A 24,384-nucleotide genomic window follows, 5' to 3' on the forward strand; every position below is an offset into this window, starting at 1 on the left:
AGAGTTTCCTGGAATGAGGACTTGAGTAATAACTGAGTGAGTGCCACATTCTTTGGAATAATAATAATAATTGTCAGCATCTCTTTTTATTATTTCAATTTAACCAGCAAGTCCCAACATCTTTCAACTCATCTACCAATATTAGTCAACCTCATAAAATAAGTCCGAAGCTGACATAAACCTGGGTAGCTCCACTGAAGTCAATGGCAACGGAACTAGGCTGGTTGCACCAGCTGCGTACGTAGCCTATAGTTTTGAAATAGGAATCGGTGCACCCACCACTCGTGACAGATTTGATAGTAAAACATAGTTCTTTGTCACACTTTCTAACTATACCCAGTTCTGTCGGAAGAAAAAATAACTTGCTCTCAGTGGTTTGAGATTGTAAACCGACTGTATTTGTAGGCAATTTAGGTATACAGACTGGCAAACTGAATAATCAAATGTAGCCTTTGCATTAGACATGTAATCCTGCTCCGACTGAAGTCAGTGACAAAATTCCCATTGATTTCAGTGCATGCAGGAACCTATCATTAAGGAAGCTATCGCAGGACAGGGAAAAAACGAGCAGCTTTAAGACACTATCCAGCTATTAGCATACGGAACCTCTAGTAGGAAAGGAACTTCATATTAAATACATTCCTTAGTCAATAACATAAAAATTATGCTAAAACCCATCCATGCTATGGAACCATCACGATCTATATAAATGATTACAACAGCTGCTGGATATTTCCAGACACACACCTGGTAACAGTGGCTATTTCATACAGAACTCTCAAACTTAAAATACACATCTGCACTAGCTCTAATGCAAAGAAGGGAAAAGCAGCAGCACCATTAAAGGGGGCATTACAGAGGACTTAGTTGCAATAGGTACTGTTGCTCTAGGTACTGTTGCTTTAAGACTAAGGTGTCCCATGTCACCTGTCAGTAAGACCCAAGGAGAAGGATAACTGTAATGTGATTTTGAGACTGGAATTAGCTTAGAACAGTGGAAATGGGAACTAAAATCTCTGGCCAAGGTACTCATTTGCGTAGGAGAAAGCACAGATCCTAAAGCTGACTGTGTTCAGTTCTTTTAAATTCAGTATTCAAGTCCGTGGTTAAATGAGTAAAAAGGAGACCTTAAAAAATCAATATTTGTAAGTGACTATAAAACCATTTATAACAAAGTGCCCATTTACTACACATTTTATTCTGACCACTTCAAGATTCAAATACTGCAGTTGTGTGATTCTTACCATAATTCAGAGTGTTGGACCATTAAACATGTATTCTGTTATTGCTAAGCATAATTGTGAGATGTTAGAAGCATTTCAGGCTTGCAAATATGTATTTCTCAGTAGATGGATGGATGGTGGTTGGTTTTTTTTCATGCTCATTTGAATTTTGCTTATGAGAGAATTTCGAATGGTGTAGTTTAGAGAAAAGAGACTGAGAGGACAGCAAGTAGCAAAAATTAACTAACAGAAACATGATTACCAGGGAACTGCTGCTGCACATTCTCTTTATGTGGTAGAGGTTTTACAATATTTATTTTATATGATAAGAGTTATAAGTAGAATTCTATGTTGTTTGTTCAGCCTATTATGCAGATGGTGCTTGATTAAAATCTATTTTAAACTACAGCGATTACTGCAAGATAGTGTGCGTAAAACAGCTCTCCTAGCTCCATTAAAGGATTTGGTAGTATTGCAGTTTATTTTAAATATACTTATAGACATTTTCAAACTTCTCAAGGGACATTTAGATATCAACAATGTGTCTTACTTGGTAGTCTTAAATCCTACACTAGATACTCTTGTGATCTATCATCTGTGCAACATGGTTAATGCAGACTTTTTTAAAGTGAAAGATTATTGCTTTCTTGTGATAAATAAATTAAATACATCACTATAATTAAGCAATAAGGCATGACAGGAGGTGGATTACCATGAGCTAACTACACCTCTAGGGATTTTGAGGCACGAGTCTATGCCTAGCAGAATATATATGTTTTTTATTTTATTTCCCATCTGTCTCTGCTTTGGTGGTTAGCAGTGGAGTCTATGAAGCTGATAAACTGATGGGAGCATAAGGTAGGCCATCATCTCAGCCATTTCCAAGGTTATTAGTACTGGAATTCTTTTTATTTACTTATTTTTTATAAAACAAACAGAATTTCCCCAGGGACCACTCCCTTTTTAGCAGTGGGTTATTTGAAGACACTTCATTATTTGGGTTGAAGAATAAAATTTCAGAGATATTTACAAAAAACCTTTTTTTCTGTCTTCCTTTTTATGCATATTACAATTACTTATCACATAGTTAAATGGTAGTTTGGACATCCTGGTATTCTAAATATCTACAAGCTTGTAAATCCCTTTGGTCAATAAAAAAGAGTTAAAAGAAACCTTTAAAAATAGCAATAGTAGAAACTTTAACTGTGAGTCTGAAGTTTTCAAACCTCCTTACTCCTGGGATTTGTGAACTGTTACATGGAGCTGTTTGGAAAATTTGGATTAGTATGGTCAAATTAACTAAGGAGCTCTTTGTGTGTGCACATAACAAAACACACTGTTATATATTATTTATCTTGTAATTTCTTCTGCAGTGGAGAGAGAAATAGTTAAGAGTCTGCAAGTTTGAAACAAGCAGCTTGTGGTTTATTACTTCTTCCCTCTTTTCTCTAGAGCTGCTGGTGTATGCCATAACCATTAACTGCACATTGAATGCCCAGCCAGGTGCCTAGGAACCAAGCAATTTCATTTTTAAGTTACATTCATCACCTTGCTGTTCTGCTTAAAAAGACGCAAAGGGTCAAATCCTGCTCACTTTATTCCCCTGAGTAAGTCCTGTTGAACACAGTGTGATGACTTGCACAGGAAGAGGGAGAAGGCGCTGGCCCAGAGTGAGCAGATACAGCCATGTGCAACCACTGTCGTTATGCATCAATGTTTATTTTAGGAACACCTGTAATCTGGCATGTCACCTGATCGCAACTTTGTTAAAAATGATAAAAATCATATCTATTGGATTGTAACTCTCTCCCCCTTGATCTTTTTAAATTATAAACCCTTTTGGGGATAGAAACTGCCAGATTCTCCATTCCACTGAGGCCACTTTGTGCCTTGTAGCTCAAGTCTCGGGGAAAATCAGCGCTGTGTCTTTGCATATTTTTGTACAGCATCTGGCAAAATGGGGTCCTGAATCCTGATGGGGAAGCCCTATGGCAATATAAATACTAAATGGTAAAGGAAAGTTAGGTTTTCACAAATCACACCTCTTCAGTGAAATCCAAGAGGGAGGGATCCAGGTCTTGGGGATCTTTTGTTTGTTTGTGTATACACACACAAACACAAGCCCTTCTTTTCATCCATTGTATGCATGAGTCTTATATACTCCTTTATTCAGGACTTCAGGGACTGATTCAGCACTGGCAGAGTTAATGAGAGCTTTGCAATAGGAGCAGAATTGAGCCCTTAAATCGGTCAAAAAAAAAATTCCAACCTAAACTGCTGAAATTTTGTTTCTCTTGATTTTGATTAAGAATAATACAATGGAATTAACTTTTTTCTGATCTCAATTCCCTTGATTTCCAATCCAGTTCCCATTGAAGTCACTGGAAATAATCCCACTAACTTCAGTGGGAATTCAACTGAGCCCCAGGCTAGAATAGTCCTCTAAGGGAAAGAAAAGTATAAGGTAGAAATTATATTGTTCTTGCTCTACTTAAAAGGTTCTTGTGATTAAACTAGTGGTCAATGTATAATAAAATCTGTAATGGTTTTACTCATTATAGGTCACCAACAACCATTAGCAGTAAGACTCAGAAAAGATCAAAAGATGACAAGCTAAGCTATTAATGAGATGATAACAATTTTATAAAAACAAAATGTATGAATCATTTTAGGCAAAAAGTTATATAACCTAGAACACTTATAATGCATTTTATAGATGAAACCCTGTGAAATGTTGTCAACATTTGGATTATCATAAGACTATAGTTAAAAGTGCCGTATTCCCCAGCAAAATCAAAAATGTGTGTGGATTGCAGATGCCTCAATAATGCATAGAGATTTTGTTTGATTCACAATTTAATGAGTTTCTCTGTAATGCTTTGTGAACTTCTATTACAGGTCAATGGAGGAGAGAAGCGACCTGCGTCTGATATGGGAAAGAAACCCAAAACTCCCAAAAAGAAGAAGAAGAAGGACCCTAATGAGCCACAGAAGCCGGTGTCTGCCTATGCATTATTCTTCCGAGACACTCAAGCAGCCATCAAGGGCCAAAACCCAAATGCTACATTTGGTGAAGTCTCTAAAATTGTAGCTTCGATGTGGGATGGCTTAGGAGAGGAACAAAAACAGGTACAAAGTGATATAAATTGGAGATATCAATAACTTCATTTTAGGAGAGTGTGATCAAGTACGTGCCATCTAACCCACTCTGAGAGGCTTCTTTTGTTCATTTGGACTAAACCTGGAAATGTGTCATATCAGAGCTCGAGTTAAAGAGAGTATCACCTCATTTCATATATCAATTTATTAAGCTACTAGAAAGAATATTTTAGTTCTTCTGCCTGAGAATTTATATCATTACCTTTAGGATTTTGTGTGCCAAAGTCAGAGGGCTTGAGACTTAGTTAGAGTGAGGCCCCTTTACACTGCCAGAGTGATGTTTAAAAATCCTTTTGTCATTATTATCTTTAATCTTTTCCTACTTAACAGAAAGCCTAAACTCTGTCTATCCCTAGCCACTCCTTGTAGACCACCGGAGCCAGTAACAATATGTTATTCAAACCTTTCCACAACAGGTTTTCAGACTATGTGGGAGTATATGCTCAGCTCTTTCCTTCTCTTTTTGTATACATGCTGTCATTTATATTGTACAAAGTGAAAGACTAAATGGGAGGCTTTCTGTCTCATCTATGTGATGAGATGTTACAGGAGCTATGCAGTGTGATGGGGAATAAGAACCATAAGGCTCAGGCCTTAAATATTTGATAACTGAGCGTTCTGTGGCAAATGCCTTTTCACTGCTATATATTTAAGGTATTGTTTCTATTTTAAAAAGGAAATATATGTCGATCTGGGAAATGTTTGATTCCTTATCTTTTTATTTTATGTATCCTATTTGTGGCATATCAAGGGGCTTTTTTCAGCACTCTCTTGAAAAAAGACCTGGAGTGATTGTAAGAGACAATCAGGTGGAATGTAAAGCAGTGCAAAAAGCTCCCCTTTGTATACATGTTAAAATAATAATTTCCTCCACATTCTCAAGCTCTGCACTTCTCTTTTCCCTCCTTCCAGGTCCATTGTGGTCTTTCTCAATTAAGTTGCATGCAGCCTAGGCTGATTTTAATATAGTTTCCAGTAAGCCCCTGTTTCTTCTGCATGTCTACTTTAGAAATGTAAGATTAAATGTTTTACTTAATCCATAAAACATGACAGAATGTATCGTGTTGTGTAACAAAGATACACGCAGGTACATTGTTAAGCACCTGGAGAAAGCCCAGTGCCTACAGTGAGATAGGCGTGGGGAGTCATGACTACACAGGAACATAACACTCTGCAATGTCTGATTACAACTATAATAATGTCCTTACATTTTGCAAATATATTAAAATGTGTGTTTACTTTTTTTTACAATATAATTCTGGCACTGGAGAAAAAGAAAAAGACAAAGGATGGAAATCAGCTGTAGAAAATAATATAGGGTTCTGCTCCTCCATAGCTATTATTGTTAACTATATATATATTTGTATTGCCGTACTGAACAAAGACCCCAAGCAGGACAGGGGCTCTGTTGTGCTAGGTGATGGGCAAGCAAATATGAAGATTTTCTTGCCCTGAAAAGTTGACAATCTAAATAGACGAGAAAGACAAAAGTTGAGGAGGAAAGCACAGGCCTTCGTTCTGTAATGAGCTCTGTATGCATGGACCTGCATCTGCACAGAACCCCACTGAAGTCATTGGGACCTTGTCGGAGTTGCTGGGGTTCTTCTGTGCGAAGCTCATTGCAGGAGTCGGACCCGGTGGTCAGAGTGATGGTTGGCAAAAATCACGTTAGGTTTACTGGGTGGTCGTTGCTGTTCTGTTGTCATGGTTTGGTTTGAATGTGGTGGTCAGAGCAAGGGGAGGAGGTGAGCTGAAACGAGGCGAGGAGTGGGATATATAAGGAACAGTGGGGAGTGGGGTAAAATGGAAGGCAATATGGAGAGCAGGGACAGTGGAGAGTGAGGCTGATTGCAGAGGGATTGTGAGGGAGTGGAGAGGTCAGGGTAAACAGCCAACCAGCAGGGAGGAAAAAAGCACAGCATCTATTTATATATACAGTGTTTATTTGATTTCAGTAGAAAGCACTGTGTAGGAGCTGTCCTTTTCAACATCTTCAGACATTATACTAACTGATCAAACAGTGAACCGTAAATGTTTCCTGAGCAGAGCGTTGCAGGGGTTTCTCATTTTCCAGCTATATTAATTTGACTAGCACCTTGATACAAACATATTATTATTAAAAGAGTGTCACTAAAAATTCTTCTTGTAAGTCCTGTCTTCTGGACTTCAGAGAACTGGTTGTCTACCTTCACTAACCGCCGGCCCCCCTCCCCCCCCCACAAAAAAAAAATCAGCTGGAAACTTGCATGCTAGAGGCACATAGGTGCATTAAAGTCAGTGAGTTTTACTGCTAACTTTTATGGATCAGAATTTGTCCTTTAATGACTGACAAAAAAGCTTGTTCTACCTAGAAACTGTCACTAAATAAGGTGTGGCTTCCAGAAAGCTCAGCTGGAGGAAAGGTAACTTCGTGAATTAGAGGATCAGAGAGGTCACTTGGTCAGGCATATTAAAGCAGTGGTTCTCAACCAGAGCTACATGTACTCCTGGGGATACAGAGAAATCTTCCAGGGGGTACAGCAACTCATCTAGATATTTGCCTAGTTTTACAACAGGCTACATAAAAGCACTAGCAAAGTCAGTACACAGTAAAATTTCATGCAGACAATGACTTGTTTATATTGCTCTATATGCTATACAGTGCAATGTAAGTGAAATATTTATATTCCAATTGATTTATTTTATAATTATATGGTAAAAATGAGAAAGTAAGTAACTTTTCCATAATAGTGTGCTGTGACACTTTTGTATTTTTATGGCTGATTTTGTAAGCAAAGAGTTGTTAAGGGAGGTGAAACCTGGGGGTACACAAGAGAAATCAAACTGCTGAGAGGGTTATAGTAGTCTGGAAAGGTTGAGAGACATTGCATGTCTTTTTTTCTTCTGCCTTCCTCTGATATGTCCAGCCACTGTCTAAAAGAGGATACTGGATTAGCTGGGCTTGTTTATTTCAGTACAGCAGTTCCTCTGTAGAAGTTGAATGTTACATCTCAGGATCATGAGAGGGACTACTTGCTCCAGGCTCTGAAAGCATGGACTATATTCAAAATAAAGTTCAGTAGCAAAAGTTTTGATTGTAATTTTTCTTAGCGTAGATACCTACAGGCTGGTACTGCAGGTGATGCAGAGCTACACCAGGAAGGTTTGTCTGTCAGGACCCTCCCCAGCATGCAGAAAAGCAGCTTGGGTCTTTGGTGTGCTCATCCAGAGCTGAATAAGTGAGAGGCCAGGATTAACCCTTATTCCCACCCTGTTTGCGGTGACTTGTGTCCCAGGATTGAGGGCAGTGCCAGAGAACAATGGAATTGCTATTACTGTAGACCCTGACATGGGCTGTACAAGACGGGTAAGGCTCTTTGCTCACACTCGCTACCCCTTCATTGTGTATCAGTACTAGTACTTCACACAACATACCCTTAATGTCTTACACCCTTTCACAGATTTGCCCACATGACAGTCAATGATGTAACTACAGAGTTCTTGCTATTGATTGTCATGAACTGGAACTCCAAATCCAAACACACAGAGAAACTTTCCAAAAGCTTATATCTGGATCGTGGGCCCATCTCTATACTAAGTGAAATTAGAATCTTGGATCCAGATTCCCTGGAACTTGGTGATAATTTGGATCCATATCTGAACTTCACAATAGTCCCTGTCTCTAGTTCCAATGAATGTTACTGTTCTCTAATAATAAAACAGGTCAAAAAACACTTTAGCCAATCATCTGTCTTTCTTCCAGCATATTTTAAATTACCTTTAATTTACAAGTCTGAATCTTATTAGCCATTAGGTAGATCATTGTGTTCTTCCTTTCCAGAGCTCACTGTATAGTTTTCTTCCCCCAGAGCTCACTATATAGTTTTCTTCCCCAGCAGAGTATAAGACCTCAGTGCCTGTGTGATAGTCGAGGACCATACAATGGAGATAAATAAAAATGAATCTAAAATGCACATTCATGAAGAAACAAGATTTGCTCCTCATCTGTTCGTTTTGCGTGTAATATAAATAATAGTCCCCATGCTTGCCAGAGAACTAAAAGAGATACAGATTCAATTTTGTTGAAAAATACTGGAATTTCCAGATTTAATTTCAGTGCTCCTGCTCACAGCTGAAAGCAATAATTGAATAATTCCCGTATTGGAAAAAAATTAGTAGAAAAGAATTTGTTTTCGTTATCTGCGTTGTCTTCAAGCTAAACAGCTGAACCTTGGAAAACCATTATAGTTTTAATCAGCAGAATTACATGCTACAGCATCCAAACAGAAAAAAATAAATGCCATCAAATATATATGCGAGTTATTACAGGGCTTTGTGTTACCATGTGTTTGCTCCTCTCTGTCTTTGACTCGTTTTAAGTATTGGCTATCATAATTTATTATGTGTTGCGGCAGTACCTAAAAGCACCGGTCAGGATCAGGCCCCATATTCTTTGGTGCAATATAAACAGAATAAAAGATAGTCCCTGATCCAGAGAACCCACAATCCTATTTGCTAGCTCCATTGTCTTTAAAACCTAAATTAATTCTACATTCCACTAAGGGTCTCATCCTCCAAAATGCTGAGCACCTTCTGGGAAATGCTCAGCAGTTTCAACAGCTGAGAGCACTCTGCATTTTGCAGACTCTGGCTCCTAGTATTCATCTTGGAGATTATCGGCATGCATATTTCTTGAAATTTATATTTGTTAAAGAAAATTGTAGGAGCAGCATTACTGCTGACTGCTGAACCACATGCTGTACACTGTGGAATAGCTTTGCAAACTAGAAAAAGTGCCATTACATATGCAGCAGGCTTAAATATAACACCAGGGCCCCATTCCCACAGTTTGATGAACATGGGTGTAGAAATCCACCCATGCAGATCACAGTGCTGAATCAGGGCCACTGATTCCCTTGGATCAAAATGTGGTGTTTGTTTAGTTTTTGCTGTTGTTTTTTGGTTGACATTTTGAAATTTTTCAACTATCCATAGAGCTGGTCAAAGAATGAGATAAATGTATCCCTTTTTTATCAAACAAATAACATTTAGAAAATTTCTGTTCAAAACCTATTATCACTGTAATACTCCACAGCTGTTAACAGCTGTCAACCAAATTCTGTAGACTTACCTGAGCAAATGTCCCATTGACCCTAATGGGTCCTAATGGGTCAATGAATATAACTATAAACTGGGACTAACAAACAACAGTATTGGTGGTAATCTTTTAGGACTTTGTAAGTACAACCATTAGGAAAACACAGGACTATTCTGTGCCATTTGTTTTTTAAGCAGCCCTTTCCATTGAAATCAACTAGGGTGATTACAAGAAGCCACCCTAGAATGCTAGATCTTCTGTATTTTAAGGGCCAAATTCTCCAGTCTCAGGATACAAGTCACAAACTGTAATACAACTGTCACAAAATCAGTGGGCTCTGGTAGGAAAATTGGGTTCTAAAAAACCAAGGCATTACATGCTATACGGAGTTTGGCTTCCATGAAGATCCTGTAGAAAGAATCTCAAAAAGAAATTAAAATAAAGAAGTGTGAGTTTCTGATAGGAATACTTACTTTATTTATGAATTATGCTTTCAATTCAGTAATCATAAAGCTTTGGGATTTTATGCTTTGGAAATTGATGATTATTCAGGAATTTAAATAGAATTATTACTCTTTCCTGAATTGGAATTCCTTTCTATTGTCTTAAATTTAAATTAATCAGTAAGCAAAGTACAACATACAGTAAGTTGTAAAACGAAAATCAGGTGGAGAAAATAAGGTTAAAAAGTACTGATGTGATTTTTTGGTTAATTATTTTTCTACTATCTGGCAACTACTGAGAAGGAAAAATAGCAGCTCAGCTATATCACATCTTTTAAAATATGTATACATTAAATCTTCTCTATATTCTGACCTGATGCAGCTTCCATTGAAATCTATAGGAGTCTTTCTATTGACTTTAATGGCAGTTGGATCAAGTAAATCATGACACAGATCACAGTTTCATTTGCTATAAAAAAAATGATTTGGTTTGAACACCATGGAATGAATAAAGCTGTCAGAGCTTGATACAAACCCTGTTTAAGAACTCAGTGCCAGCCCAAACCTAGTTGTTGGGATACCATACTAGATTAGAGCACTAAAAAGGTTTGTAGAAAGATATAGAAAGGTTTTTCAAACTACAAAAACTGAGAAGAAATGTGATCTGAGGAAATGTGGAAGGAGTCAGGAAAAAACAAAGTACAACAAACCAGACTGATGTCATTACTTTTTGAACTGGACTTCTCACTGAAATCTGTGAGACCTGTGCTTAAAAAACACAGCACATTATGACCATGCTACCCAGGAAACACAACATAACTTACTACAGAAAATAAGTAGCAAAATACTCCTACTATTCCCTTGCTGTGTGCAAATATCTGCACATCAGTGTCCCATATTGTAACTGTTTCCATGGATTTCTAAGCATGCTGGGGCCATCTGCAAAGAGAGAGAGAGTGTGTGTGTGTCTCTGACTGGAAAGGGCTTCCAAATGTTTGCTGCACATTTTTGTATACCCTGTAGCCTCTTCCAAAATACTCCCTCCTGTACAGTAACTAAAGCTGATCAAAAGTGCGGGGGTTCTAATTTCCCCCCCATTTTTCATTTACATTTTTTGAAAGAATATCTGGGGTTTTGTTTACTAAAAATTCCAACAAAATCAGCTCTAGCAGTAATAAATCAGTACACATCTTCCTCGATATAGCATTCACAATTTTCAGTGGTGTTCAGTGGTTTTTCTGCCTTCTTCTTTTTACTACAAACTTTTTTTCTCCTGAATAAATGGTATGCTCTTGTGCATCCTATTTTTGGAGCTGATTTCTGTACATTATTGCCCTGTGCACATAAATTTACTACAAAGGGGAGAAAAAAGGCCCCTAGAGAGCAAAGTTAGGCATACTAAATAGTTGAGCCTCTCTGACTTTCAGATAGAAGGTTGGTTCAAATTCAGTAAAAAGGCTGCTTAGGTCATTTTCTGTTCTTAAGTGAAAAAGGAAAGTCATTTTAAATCAGAACCAGATGTAAATGTACTAAATGAACCTTAAGCTTCTAATTGGAGACCCAGAAAGGCTGTAATAGATTTAGCAAATTACAAACAAAATGTTCTTGTTTACATTAGAGTAAGTGACTTTAAAGCTTCTGCCAAAGACCTAAATAAGCATGCTATTATACTAAAAGTAGAAATGAATGTAGTATGGAAAGATGATCTCTGGTGTAACTCCACTGACTCACTGAAGTTCTACCAGGAATGACTTTGGTCCATTATTTACAGATTATAATGTGTGCATATGTCTGTCTTTACTTAAGTGTTGCACAGGCCCTTGCAGCAAGAAGAAGGATGGATTTATCTAGGGACCCAAAGCTTAATGATCAGATAGCACATGCAAAGCAACTCTTTGAGTGCTATAACATATGCCTTCTTTCAGGCTGCATAATTCATACACGGTAATATTAGTTGCAACAGTTCAGCTCAATAACAACACCTCATTATTTTATCCCTCAGTATTTATTCCTATGTTTGACGCCTCATGAAATTACTGTTAATGTGTTTATATAAGGGCAGATCTGACACAAGTGGGAAGAATTTAATTTCCCACTCATTCTTTCCTGCTGATGTGTCCTCTTCCCCTGGTAGAAGTGACAAGTGTAAATAGTTAATTTGCTTCAATTATGAGCCTGTCCTGCTAAATTAGAAGCAGCAGGAATATGAAGAGCCAGAATTATACTTATGAGGCAGCTGACAAATCCTTTGAGCCCACAAAATCAAATCATTTACTCCTCATTGGTACTCAAACACCCACTAGATAAATGCAGCAGTTTATTCTTTATCGTCTGATGGAACTTGGATTGTATGTTACCAATACTTAAGTAAATTGAAGTCTCTCCGTATTAGTGTCAACATTGGTGGTGCTGTAAGCATTTTCATTATAAACCTCAAGCTTTTTATCTTGGCCACTAAAAATAACCCAGACTGATTCTGGTACACATGTTAAACAAAAAAGAAAACCAGCAATTTTTTTAAACTTTCCCTTTTGATCATAGCTTTTTAAGTGTGTAATAAAAATAGACAACTAGCTAATTCAGGGATGAATCTGGTAATTCTGAAATGTCTTTAAAAGTTATTGTGTCCAATATTTAACTTTTAAAATGCTGGCATTTTACAAATGGAAAATGGTGCCTGCTGAAATTTTTCTACATTAAGTTCACTTTGATACAACCAAACACTGCTGATTTTTCAAGTTACTCTGGGCTCAAATGTGCTTTGAAGGGGGGGGGAGGGGCGGGGCATTAAAAAAGGGGAACTCCCTGCATCATCTCAAGAGGAATTCTGGGAGGCATTGCACCATTTGAAATTCCTGCAGGACACCCTTTTAAAGAGTAAACTGGACATAATCTGATCATATATATGTGTTAAAAGTAATCTAGGGGAGAGATTTTTCAAAGGCACAAAGGGAGTTAGGCACTGGACACCTAACCCTCTTTGTATCTTTCAAATTGCAGGACAGATCCTCAGGTAAGGTAAATTGCTACAGCTGCACTGACTTCATCAAAGCTGTGACAATTTGCACCAGCTGAGGATCTGCCTCTAGCATTTTAGAGTTTACATGGTGTTTTTCTGGCAAGGCCTTGTATGGTTGTTGAAATAGTATAAATTGAGAACAGATTTTCAAGTGAGAATATGCAGTTACATTTTCAAAACATTTATTCACATTTTATTCATTATTAGATGCTTATGAAGTAAAGCCTCTACATATGCAGTGAGAAAGAGCGTATCCAGTTGAGTTGTTCTTTTTTGCTCCCCTACTTTCATGTCACATACTAAAGTTCCCTTTCAGCAACCTTTACTTTTTAAACCAACAATGCATTTCTAAAGCAGTCTCCAAAGAATAAATATAGAACACTTTTAAGCGGAGCACAAAATTATTGAAATATATCATCAGGTTTATGGATAACATATAGTTAGGTTTTCATCTTTTTCTTTACTGTATTCTGTAAATGAGAATAGGAAGTAGAGACAAATCATTGTGTACCTTCTGCCATTGTGTATTCAGAAATACAATATATTCAGAAACAGCCACATTAAAAACTACCTCACTGTTGAGATGTTGAATGGCTGATAAGAAGGAAGGGAGTGTTTTCCTCCATTTGCTATCAGCCGAGCTTAAACTGCTTCTCCCTCCCTATTTATAACAGCAAAGAGGCTTTTATCATTGGTTTCACCCTGTTTCTGTTAGAGAAACCCATGTTTTACTGGTATATTTCTGTAATAAAACTGCTTCTTCCCTTGAAAGTGCTAGATAAACACATGAGGCATTTAAAACAACTACTTCAGTTTGTTTTAATCCGTTGGATCCCTCTTCCCATTGCTTTCTGCTCTTTTTCTCCTCCTCTGAGAACAGCTGGGCTTAATGAACTGGAACACAAGTAGGTCAATAAAGTATATATATGTATGTTGTTAAGGTATCAAAATGCCACACGTGATTCGCAGGCTAATAATTTCTGCAAGGGCCAGATTTTGCTTCCATTGATGCGCATAGTTTTGTCACTAACTTCAGAAGTGGGCAGGATGAAATACTGCAACTTTGCAGTGAATTTTTTCACAAAATTTCTTGCAGATTAAATCAATCCATCTCACACAAAGGTGGAGTAAACAAGATTTGTACTGAGTTCCAGCCTGGGGTTGGGAAGATGGAATTCACCCCCAACCCACATACATCAGGATAGTAACTGTTGAACACCTTCTATATGGGATGATAAGACTACTCAGTCAGTATATTTATGGATCTTCTGGTGTCCCTTCCAGCCTGCCTTGAGAGCCTTTTCTTTCTGCAGCCTCACTGGACTGCTAAAGTGATGGAGAGAATAGCCCTCCACACCAGGGATACATGCAACAGACACAGCTACTAAATAAATCCTATATGTACCTGTGGGGCTGAGATTGTTTCTTATTAAGTGTTTGTAACATGCCTAGCCCAATGGAACCTAGGCTTCTAAGTGCTACTGCAGTATAAATAATAATCATGATTTCCTCTTCATCCTTCCCCCTCTCCCTCCGTTCTCTAGACTAAAGGTCCATGGGAGTCATACACAAATCATTTGTGTACTCAGCCAGATTTAATCTGACTAATTGTCATCCATTTGGGTTTAGATCCAGCTTTGCAGAGTACAGATGAGTACAAGTAATTACCACGTAAATCACACATTGAATGTCTGTGTTAGTGTTTGTGGGTGGGGGTGTTATCCAAAACTTGCATTTGATTTAAAACCATCTCACCGTATAAACTGCTAGCTTCAGGCTCATGAGGTCAAATTTAGCTCTGGCCTAAGTAGCTACAGTGAAATCAATTGAGTTGAACCCAGTTAATGCTAGAGCTGAATTTCGCCTGTGACCTTAACCTTGCATGCCAGAAAGACTGAATCCTTTTCTCCAAGCTTCTAATATATCCTCAGTGTCATTGTCATACTAGGTAGTCTAAGAGACTGCTGACTGCAGAGCTAGCCCTTGGCCTCTTTCAGTTAGTTTGTACCCAGATTAAAAGTCAAGTGGTGGCATATTTCACTAGCCGTTACTGAGAGCTGTGCATTGTTTATATGACAGCTATGTCGTAGTGGAATTCTTATAGTTCTGGGCATCGCTGCTACTGCAAAATGAAAACATTAAACCTGGACACTGGCCCCACTTTGGCAAACTTTCAGCTTTCTCTGAGCATGAAGGAACCCGTGCAGCAGTGCCAGAGATGGAGATTTGGAGGTTGGACTTAAATCTGGACATCAGCACAGTAGTGTTTTGCCTGACGTCGCTCTTGTAAGCTCAGTCTTTGAAAACGGTACTTCCATAGGTAACCTCACTTCATCCATCATGCAAATAACTCTGAGGGGGTGACGTGGCTCCTAGAATTACTACTTTCACAGATAGCACTTATTTTTTTAGATATATGGAATGTGTCTGTCACAGTGTAAGGTTAACTGAAAATTTGATAGTCTCCCCATCTCCCCCCCACCTTGGTCTTTCCCAAAGGCATCCAATTAAAGGTTCCAGGCTTCCTCGCCCTCTCTCAGATGGAGACCCATGTCTCTATCCCCCCAGACTGGGAGTTTAGGCGTGCAGTCCCTCTGTACTTCATTGTGATTTCCCCAGCAGGTCTGACCAGGGTTCAGCCTTTGTGTTTAACCTTTTTCCAGAGGTTACAACAGTGAATACTAGGTACCAACCAGCCTTTACAACATAAACTACATTTATTCTTAGGGCAAAAGCATTACAAAGACAATATACACAAAACAATAACAGGTCCTACACACATACTCTCAACATACCATGAATTGCCCTCAGTCTTATGGGCTCTGGTAGGAGTCGAGCTAATCTTTCAGCAGGATTGGGGCCCTCCTATGGACAGAATGTACTGTTCCTTCCCTCACTCAAGGTGTGTCTACACTGCAGTGTAAACCCAGGGTTAGTGAGATTTGAGTCAGCTAACATGTGTTAGAGAACCCTGGGCTTGAGCATCTATATTGTATTTTAATCCATGCTCAAATGCAGGGCTCTGGCGTCCACACTGCAGTGTACAGACCCAAGTCAAAGTAACTATATCCCACAGTCCCAAGCACCCCCCTTCTGAAATGTGGCTGTTCTGGCCCTAGAACCGTGGTGCACTGAGGGAAAACTACTGCCGATCCTGAACGTTATCAGCTTGCTTTGCAAAAGGCTTGTTCAGTTCACTCTCCACTGAAAACCCAGGAGGCTCTCTGACAATGCGCTTGCAGATTGGTTAATGCTGACTTGAGCTGCTGCCATTTGCAAAGAGGGGTGGCCTTCATTTTCAAGAGAGTGGATTGCAGTTTGTTCAAATGGAGAGGATTAAGGAAGTTGTCCCATGGAATTGTGGGATACTTCCAGCTGACTCCTGGGCCTGAGTCAAGTCGGGCTGCATGTACGCTGCAAATCAATTGGGCTTATACCCGGGTCCCAGTTTAACTTGAGCTCAGACCCTCCAGTCCTGCAAGGTCCTAGGAACCTGGGTATGAGCCCTGGGTTAGTGCAATTGCAGTGTAGACACAAGGGGGCGTAGATTTGAACCCAGGCTCAAGCATGGGCTTATGTTGCAGTGTAGACATACTCTGAGAAGGAAGACCCTGAGTCTGTTTAAACTCAGCGTTTTATACCAAAAGCCTTTTCTTTGGCTATTGGTCTCTGGAAAACCCAGTTTGAACCAGTCTATGCAAGCCTTCCCATGGAGTGTTACCTCTTTGGAGGTGTTTACAATCTCAAAGGCAATCACCCTCACTCTGTTTTAAGTTCCTGGTGGAGCTGTAGTAACGCTCCCCCATGGAGTAGAATGCAATCATACATAAGCCATTCATACAATTAATACAGTGGTCCCCAAGATATCACAGTGGGGTTCCAAATATCTCCCACAGTGTCCATCAGAAATTTTCTAGGCACCTTGACATAATTTAGAAACAAAATACATAACAGGCTCACTGTTGTCAGCTCTGAGGAGACTCCCACGAGGTAAACCAAAAAGTCTTCTCCAATGCACCAACCATTCAGGCACAGACTGAGAAAATAAAGACTGGGGTAATAAATTAGGCTTATATTGACCCCTGAAAGTCAAAAGACTCAAACTTTGTCAAACCAACATGAGAAACAAATTCCAGAGATCAGTCTCTGAGCTGGAAATATCGACCCCACCCCTCCCCGTAACAGTAGCATCTGTGGACACCCTTCCACCAGCCCCAGCTATTCAAAACTAGGGACTTGTCTTGAAGCATCTAAAAGCATCTTGCTGGTTTTGATTCCCATCGTGATATATAGGGAGAGACCTGGTCCCTTTAAGTAATGAGGACACATGCCACATAGGCCAGACTAGTGTCACTGCACATACTGTGTCACTCAATACAGTATGAAGTGGTGATACCATTCCGGAAAGTATTGCTCTCTGAGGAATTTCATACAGAAGAGATGCCAGTGAAAATATTGGCTCAGGGTACTTCTGATTTGTTTGTTCAGGGTAGACTGTGTGCTCAACATTGTATAAAACACAGAAGAACAAAGATATGGACCTTTCCTCAAGAAGCTTATGATCTAAAAACACAAAGAGTAAACAGGAACTAGATACGTAAAGCATGTTGTGACCAGAAGGTGCCATCATAACATAGCAGTCCAGATACTGGGTTGTGTTTTTTATTTGGTAGGTCAGGTATTTATGGAATACTTGTGGCTAGCCATGCATCCCACAACCCATCCATCTCCAAATGAAATTTAGGGGCAAAAGTTCAACCAGAAGATATGCATCACCATTAATAAAAGTAGTTCAACCTTCAACGTAAGCCACATCCACAGTGGTGGTCAATTGTTGTGGTCAGCTAAGGAAATTTGAAATAACAATTCCTAAATGTAACTCTCTGGCAGCCGATACCAGGACATTGTCAGTGGACAGCCCTGGACTCTGACATTCATTTCCCCCTGTGGCATAGTTGAAAACCCATCTTTCTTGCCTGAAGGCACTGGGAAGGGTTGGTGCTTGTATATTTTGGAGAACGTCTTTTCCAGTGTTTGGGAGTCTTATTAAATAATGCACATACATCTCCTACTAGGCACATTTTACAAATCTGAATCAATAATAAACTAAGAACCTGGGCCCGCAAGGTTCATGGGAGCAGCCTCCTGCCAGCACTCACCTGACAGCCTGCTGACACTTGCTTACTTGGAACCCATGAAACGCCCAGCCCCAGCATGAGGCTCTGCTCCTGTGGTCTGATTGGTAGAGTCCCAGAGTGGCTGATTCGCCCACTGGCCCTACTCAAGCCAGCAGCAGGAACGTGAAGCTGCCTGAACAACTGGGATCCACCCTGCTCTGGCCTGTGTGCCTTGTGCTTCCTGGTCTTGCTCCTGCCCCCCTAGCTTGACTTCCTGCCATCCCAGCCCAGCATGACTCCTGGCATCTGACTTTGTGGTGTTTGACCTCCAGTTTGTCTCCTGCCTCCGTCTGCTGGTGTCCTGAGTCGGCCTGACTCTGGTTGCCAATTTGCAGTTCTATCTGCAGTTTGTCTCCTGTGTCTGACCTCCCGGTGTACTGACCTAGCTGACTCTTGACTCCTATCTTGTGACCGTGGACTTTGGCTCTGAAAGAGCAAGTGAGACAGCTCAACGCCAAGAACCCCGTGCTGCAAAACACGGCCTGCAGCATCGTGCCCTGAGCAGGGGCCAGCAATACCATGGTACAAATGGTTTGACAGGACCCGCTGGTGATTCTGAGGTTTCATGAAGCAATACCACCTTCTATTTCTGATGCATCCCAAAATCTGTCTTTGACTGGGCCAGAATGACCTTGTAATTAGCTTGCTGACAGGAGGTGTGCTGGAAGGCCATATTCCCAGAGCTGTCATACTGGGATAAATTTCTCCAATCGATGTCAACCATCTCCAGTGACACACATCAAGCTGGAATGGCCAAGGCCACCCTGAGGAGACTTCAGCAGGGAGAAAGCACAGTGGCTTCCTGTGCAGCACACTTTCACCCCTTTACCTCAGATACAGAGTCAAACAAAGCAGTGCAGCTGTATCAGTTCTGGTGGAGCTTGTGGGATGAAATCAAAGACTAATTGGCCCACGCAGATACTTACAAGCCTAGATGCCCTTGTGTACCTCAGCATCCAGACAGGTAATCAGCTGTGAGAGTGAAGGAGGAGAAAGGAGGTCCCCTACAGCCTACCCTGTCTGCATACTGGGACTTCACTTTCTTTTTATTACCCACCGAACCGACACAAACTGATCTGACTCATCAGTGCCTCACACCTGAAGAAAAGGAACGGTGTTGTCAGGACCACCTGTGTTTCTACTGAAGTGAACCTGGCCTTGTCATCTCAGCCTACCCAGTGTGAACACCAAGAAGCTTGGATCCAGGCACAGTGCCTCAGCCTTGAGAGAAGAGAACTTCCCACCACCTTAGTCCTCACTGAGACACCCATTTAGGGGCTCCTCATTGGCAGGTTCCTATCCAGCTATGCATCCTGAGGAAACCCTGATGGATTCCCCTCCAACAGGCCCTCATTGATTCAAGAGCGGGAGGCAAGTTTATGGATGCCTCTACAGCTCGGAGCCTACAGGTTCCCCTGCTACACAAGGCCATGCCCATCATGACTGAAACTATTGACAGCTCCCTACTATCTTCGGTTCCAGTTGTGAGGCTGTCTCCATGGAGCCTGTTATTCAGGGACACAGAGAAATTATACAATTCAGCATGATCCATTTCCAGCATTTTCCCCTGCTACTTTGCATCTCCTGGATGACCCTTCATGATCTCCTTGTTCACTGGTGAGAGCAGGTCACTTTCCCATCAGAATTCTGTCGACACCTCTAGTTCAGCAATTGGGGCAGTCCTCTCCCAAAAGCATAGACCTGAGCAAGTACTGCTCCCCATCGCCTACTACACAAGGAAGTTTACTTCTGCTGAGTGAAACTATGAGATATTTGACAAGGAGCTACTGGCAACTGACTGCCTTTGAAGAGTGGCGACACTACCTGGAAGGCCTCATCATCTGGTCCAAGAACCTGGAGTAACTGCATAGGGCTAGGGCCCTAAACCAACAACAGTTCCAATAGGACCTATTTTTTCCCAGATAAACTTTACCTTGACCTAACACCCTGGATCCAGAAATATCAAGGCCAATGCCTTGTCCCAAAGATATAGCTCCAAACCACAAGGCTTTAGTCTGAAACCAGCCCATACTCTGAAGTCCCAAAGTTTCCTTAATGCAGTATGCTGCCAGGACCTACTCACGCTCATCTGCTCTGCCTCTGGACACAGAATTCCACCTGATGAGAAGAATTCCACTCCTGGTCATTATCAACCAAGAACCACATGACACCCAGCAGGGGATCTCATTCAGAAAGGACCGCATCTGTGTTTCCTCAGGACCTGCAAGGGTGGTGGGTCTTCAACTGTACCACGACTCCACCTTGGCAGAACACTTTGTGCGATATAAAACCAATGATTAATGTTCCATTTCTTCTGGTAGTCCCAAATGCACCCCACGATAAAGACCTTTGTAGCTTTCTGCCAGGTTTGTGTCCACACCAAGATCCCTTGCCAGAAATCCTGCAGTCTCATCCAAGTTCTGGACACCCCATCTGAGCCCTGGGAAATCATATCCTTGGACTTTGTGGTAGAACTACCAGAATCTCGTGGTTTCATAACCATCCTTACCATGGTAGATCATTTTTCTAAGATGGCTCACTTCATTTCCTATACAGGCTTACCCTTCGTGGAGGAATCTGCCTCACTCTGGGAAAAAAATAGTTCATCTTCCTGACCTCCCGGATCATGTCACCTCTAACTGGGAGCCATAGTTTACTGCCTGCTTCTGCATGAGGCTCTACATTTATTAGGAGTCCACATGCAGTTGTCCTCTGCCTACAAACGGCCACATGGAAAGAATCAACCAGATCTTCAAACAATACTTACGATGCTACATCATGACTGGTCTTCTTTTTTACCATATTTAGAGTTCTCATACAATAATGCAGACCACACATCCACAAGCTCTTCTTTATCAACTATGGGTACCACCCCTGATTTCACCCACAACTAGCCACATCCTCCCTAACCCATCTGCTTTGGACCTAGTACCACAAATCCATCACATCCAACAGGACATGAAGGGACACCTTGAAAAGGAGGACTACAGAAGGCACATGGACAAACATAAACAGGGCCCTGCTACTTTGTAGGACAAAAAGTATGGCTTTCAATAAAACACTTCCACACAGACCCTCCCAGAAACTAGACTACTAGTTTCTGGACCTGTTCTGGATTCTGCAACAAGTTACCCAGTCAACTTTGAGCACCAACTTCCTTGATCCCTATGGGTATGTCTACACAGCAAAGAAAACCCGTGGCTGGCCCGTGCCAGTCCACTCGGCTTGCGGGGCTTGGGTTGCGGGGTTGTTTCATTGCTGCATAGACTTGCAGGCTTAGGCTGGAGCCCAAGTTCTAGGACCCTGCAAGTCCCACGCCTACACAGCAATGAAACAACCCTGCAGCACAAGCCCCGCAAGCCCAAGTCTTTGGTATGTAGACATACCCTAAGGGTCCACCCCATATCCCATGTCTCACATCTAAAACCACATATCAAGAACACATTTCCTCATAGAGCCCGATCACTGCTCCTCCCATGCAAATACAAGGTCCGGAGGAATATATTGTTCATGAAGTCCTCGACTCTAAGATCAAGCAGAGCACAGGTTATGGTACTTGATTGACTGGGAAAGGTACAGCCCAAAGGAACACACTTGGAAGCCAACTGAAAACTTTCACACTCCCGCCGTGGATCGGGTCTTCCATAGGAGCCACCATAAGAAGTCTGGACCCACATCACACAGAGCACACCCCTAAGGGAGGGGGTGATGTCAGGACCCTCAGCTCTCAAACCTAGAATAGCAGGGTTCATGGGAGCAGCTGCACGCCAACCCTCCACCGGGCAGCCTGCTGACAACTGCTTACCTGGGACTCATGAAACCTAGCCCCAGCAGGAGGGTCTGCTCTTGATGTCCAATTTGCAGAGTCTCAAGAGTGGCAGATTGGCCCACTGGCTCTGTTTAAGCCACAGCAGGAATAGGAAGCTGTCCGAACAATGGGGCTTCACCCTGCTCTGTACTGTGTGCCTTGTGCTTCCTGCTCCTCTGATTTGATTGCCTGGAATCTCGACTCAGCATGACTCCTGGAATCTGACATGCAGATCCTCATCTCCAGTTTGGCTCCTGCCTCTGACCCTCTGGTATCCTGACCTGGCCTGACTCTGGTTGCCAGCTGATGGTTCTGATCTCCACTTTGCCTCCTTCTTCTGATCTCCTGGTTCCTGGCCCAGCTGACTCCTGTCTCATGACTGTGAACTCTGGCTCCAGCTGCTAGGACTGGCTGCCACAATCCAGCCATGACATTCAGAGACAAAAAAAATGTTAATGCAGTGTTCCAGAATGCTGTGGGCATGTCAATCAAAAGCAGGCGATTAAAAAAGGATTAAATAAGCTGATTATGCATATACAGTCTTTTCTGCTAATGTCTAACGTACCCAAGTGTAAAATATATAGAATAAATCACTGTATGTGATAGAAAATTTTGGTGGGATCAGAATGGACCCTGGATGCCTGAATGACAGTCAATTGATAATTAACTATCACATTCATTTAAAAAACAAGTTAGAAATGGCCAGGTTCTATAAAAAGGTGCTGCTATCCAAGCTAGTTGTTCACCAGCGTTTACTCATTTCAGAGAGGAACATAAGCCTCAGAAGTGGTTTTGGAGGTGTTAAAAAATAAAAGTAAATCTTGGCAACATAAGGTTATAACTAAACTACAGCGTTTATTGCTCTTAAGCAAAAGAACAGAAATCTCCTTCTCAGACTGAGGACAATTTTTAATGTATTTCAAAATGCATGTGTTTCAGAATTCCTCACTATCTTAACTGTGGTGCACAGAACAATTTAAACCATTGTCGGGCACACTTGAATGATGACACGAGCCTTTTGCCTATTTAAAAAGTCTGTAAGGCATCAAGTTTATTAAATGTATTACAACAATGTATTTAAGCTTGAGGGCTAGAAGTTCTGGGCAGCTGCCAAAACAGGATGGGAAGGGCACTTGGCTTGCTAATACCTGTTTCACATACCACTAAAAATGCTAGTGCCACCCACCTAGTCTCCCCATCTGCTTAAATTCCGTGTACAAGCCCATGCCAAAACCCAGGACTATGAGGTGGCACCAGTGTCATCTACATTCTCAACTGGAAAAATGTCCTGCACACTAAATCTCATCATTAGTAATTATACCAGCCAACTCCCAGCCTCCCTGGGGTTGAAAGTCCACCCCAACCCTATCAGTGTTGCAGCTATCAGCAATCAGTATTTCAACTGCCAGTATCAGTGTGACAGACTGACAATAGCCTGGACAAACATTATGGAATTATGATAAACTTTAATGAATTAAGTTAAACCATATTGAATCAGGGTTAATACCTTTGGGATCAATTGTATTCAAAATGTAATTGTGTATGAGTTATTGTATGTAACTTCTCTAATAGGAGGGGGATGCTAATGTAATTCCTCTGGTTATCAGCCTTTGAAGCCATCCCTCTAGATAGGCTTGCATATACAAGTTCAAACTGAATTATCCAGGGACCGACAAAGAAAGGATTTTTGGATAAATAGCCTGGTTTTAAACAGGCTCAGGGCCTTCTTCCTCATCCACCAAGTGGGCAGGACACCTGGTCCACAGACAGCCCCAATACTTGGGGAAGGATTGGAAGGACTAGGCCTTCTGAGGCCCCATAAGACCGTGTGCTTGTTCTGAGCTGAAGCTGTGATGAACTTGAAATTACAAAGAGGATTCCTTAAGGGGGGTGCTGAAGGACTGCAACTATCAGCGCCCATGTTAGGGTGATCTCTGGTAAGCTTATTAGCATGTGTGTAGGTTCTTTTGTTGTTTTTACTATGTTTTCTCTATACTGCTTTTACTTAACGGACAAAATTGGCTTGCATAAAAAGAGCAATGTGATAAGTATAACTATGGGCACTCACACTGTTAACCATCTCCGAAAGGAAAGTAAGCAAGTCTGGTTAGACTGACTGTCTTTTGCAGTAGCTAATATAATGAAGGCAGGGGACTGTGCCTGGAAATGCCCTGAGCAGGCGGGAATGAAAGGCGATGGCTAGGGAGCTGGAAAATTGAGAGTGAGTGCCCTAGGTAGGACCCCTATGAGGAAATACTGGTGCAGTTGCCCTGAACTGCGACAGTCAGGATCACCCACCCACTAACAAATAACCTAAACATTGGGATTCTTGAAGAAGACCAAAAACCCGCCCCCCCCCCCCCCACTCCCCTCCCCAAATGTAAGAGCTCAAGCCATCATGTTCAAGAACTATAACAAATAACCATTGCACAGTAGAACTGCACTACATGCAAATCATCTGGAATGGGATTCCCCCAA

The 24,384-nt window shown here is 41.1% G+C and overlaps 1 protein-coding gene across 3 annotated transcripts in view; it reads left to right on the top strand.

The window, feature by feature from the left end:
- Nucleotides 1-24,384, top strand: part of TOX (thymocyte selection associated high mobility group box) — a 251,738-nt gene that overhangs the window by 196,019 nt on the left and 31,335 nt on the right. For all 3 annotated transcript variants that reach the window (XM_067553725.1, XM_067553727.1, XM_067553726.1), the window contains exon 5: nt 4,122-4,352. In XM_067553725.1, the coding sequence (XP_067409826.1) occupies nt 4,122-4,352 (231 nt within the window). The remainder of the gene's footprint in view (nt 1-4,121; nt 4,353-24,384) is intronic.

Source organism: Emydura macquarii, unplaced genomic scaffold, assembly GCF_026122565.2.
Source record: "Emydura macquarii macquarii isolate MOO-44397 ecotype Brisbane River unplaced genomic scaffold, CSIRO-AGI_Emac_v2 contig_1477, whole genome shotgun sequence".
In the NCBI taxonomy this organism is placed as follows: Eukaryota; Metazoa; Chordata; order Testudines; family Chelidae; genus Emydura; species Emydura macquarii.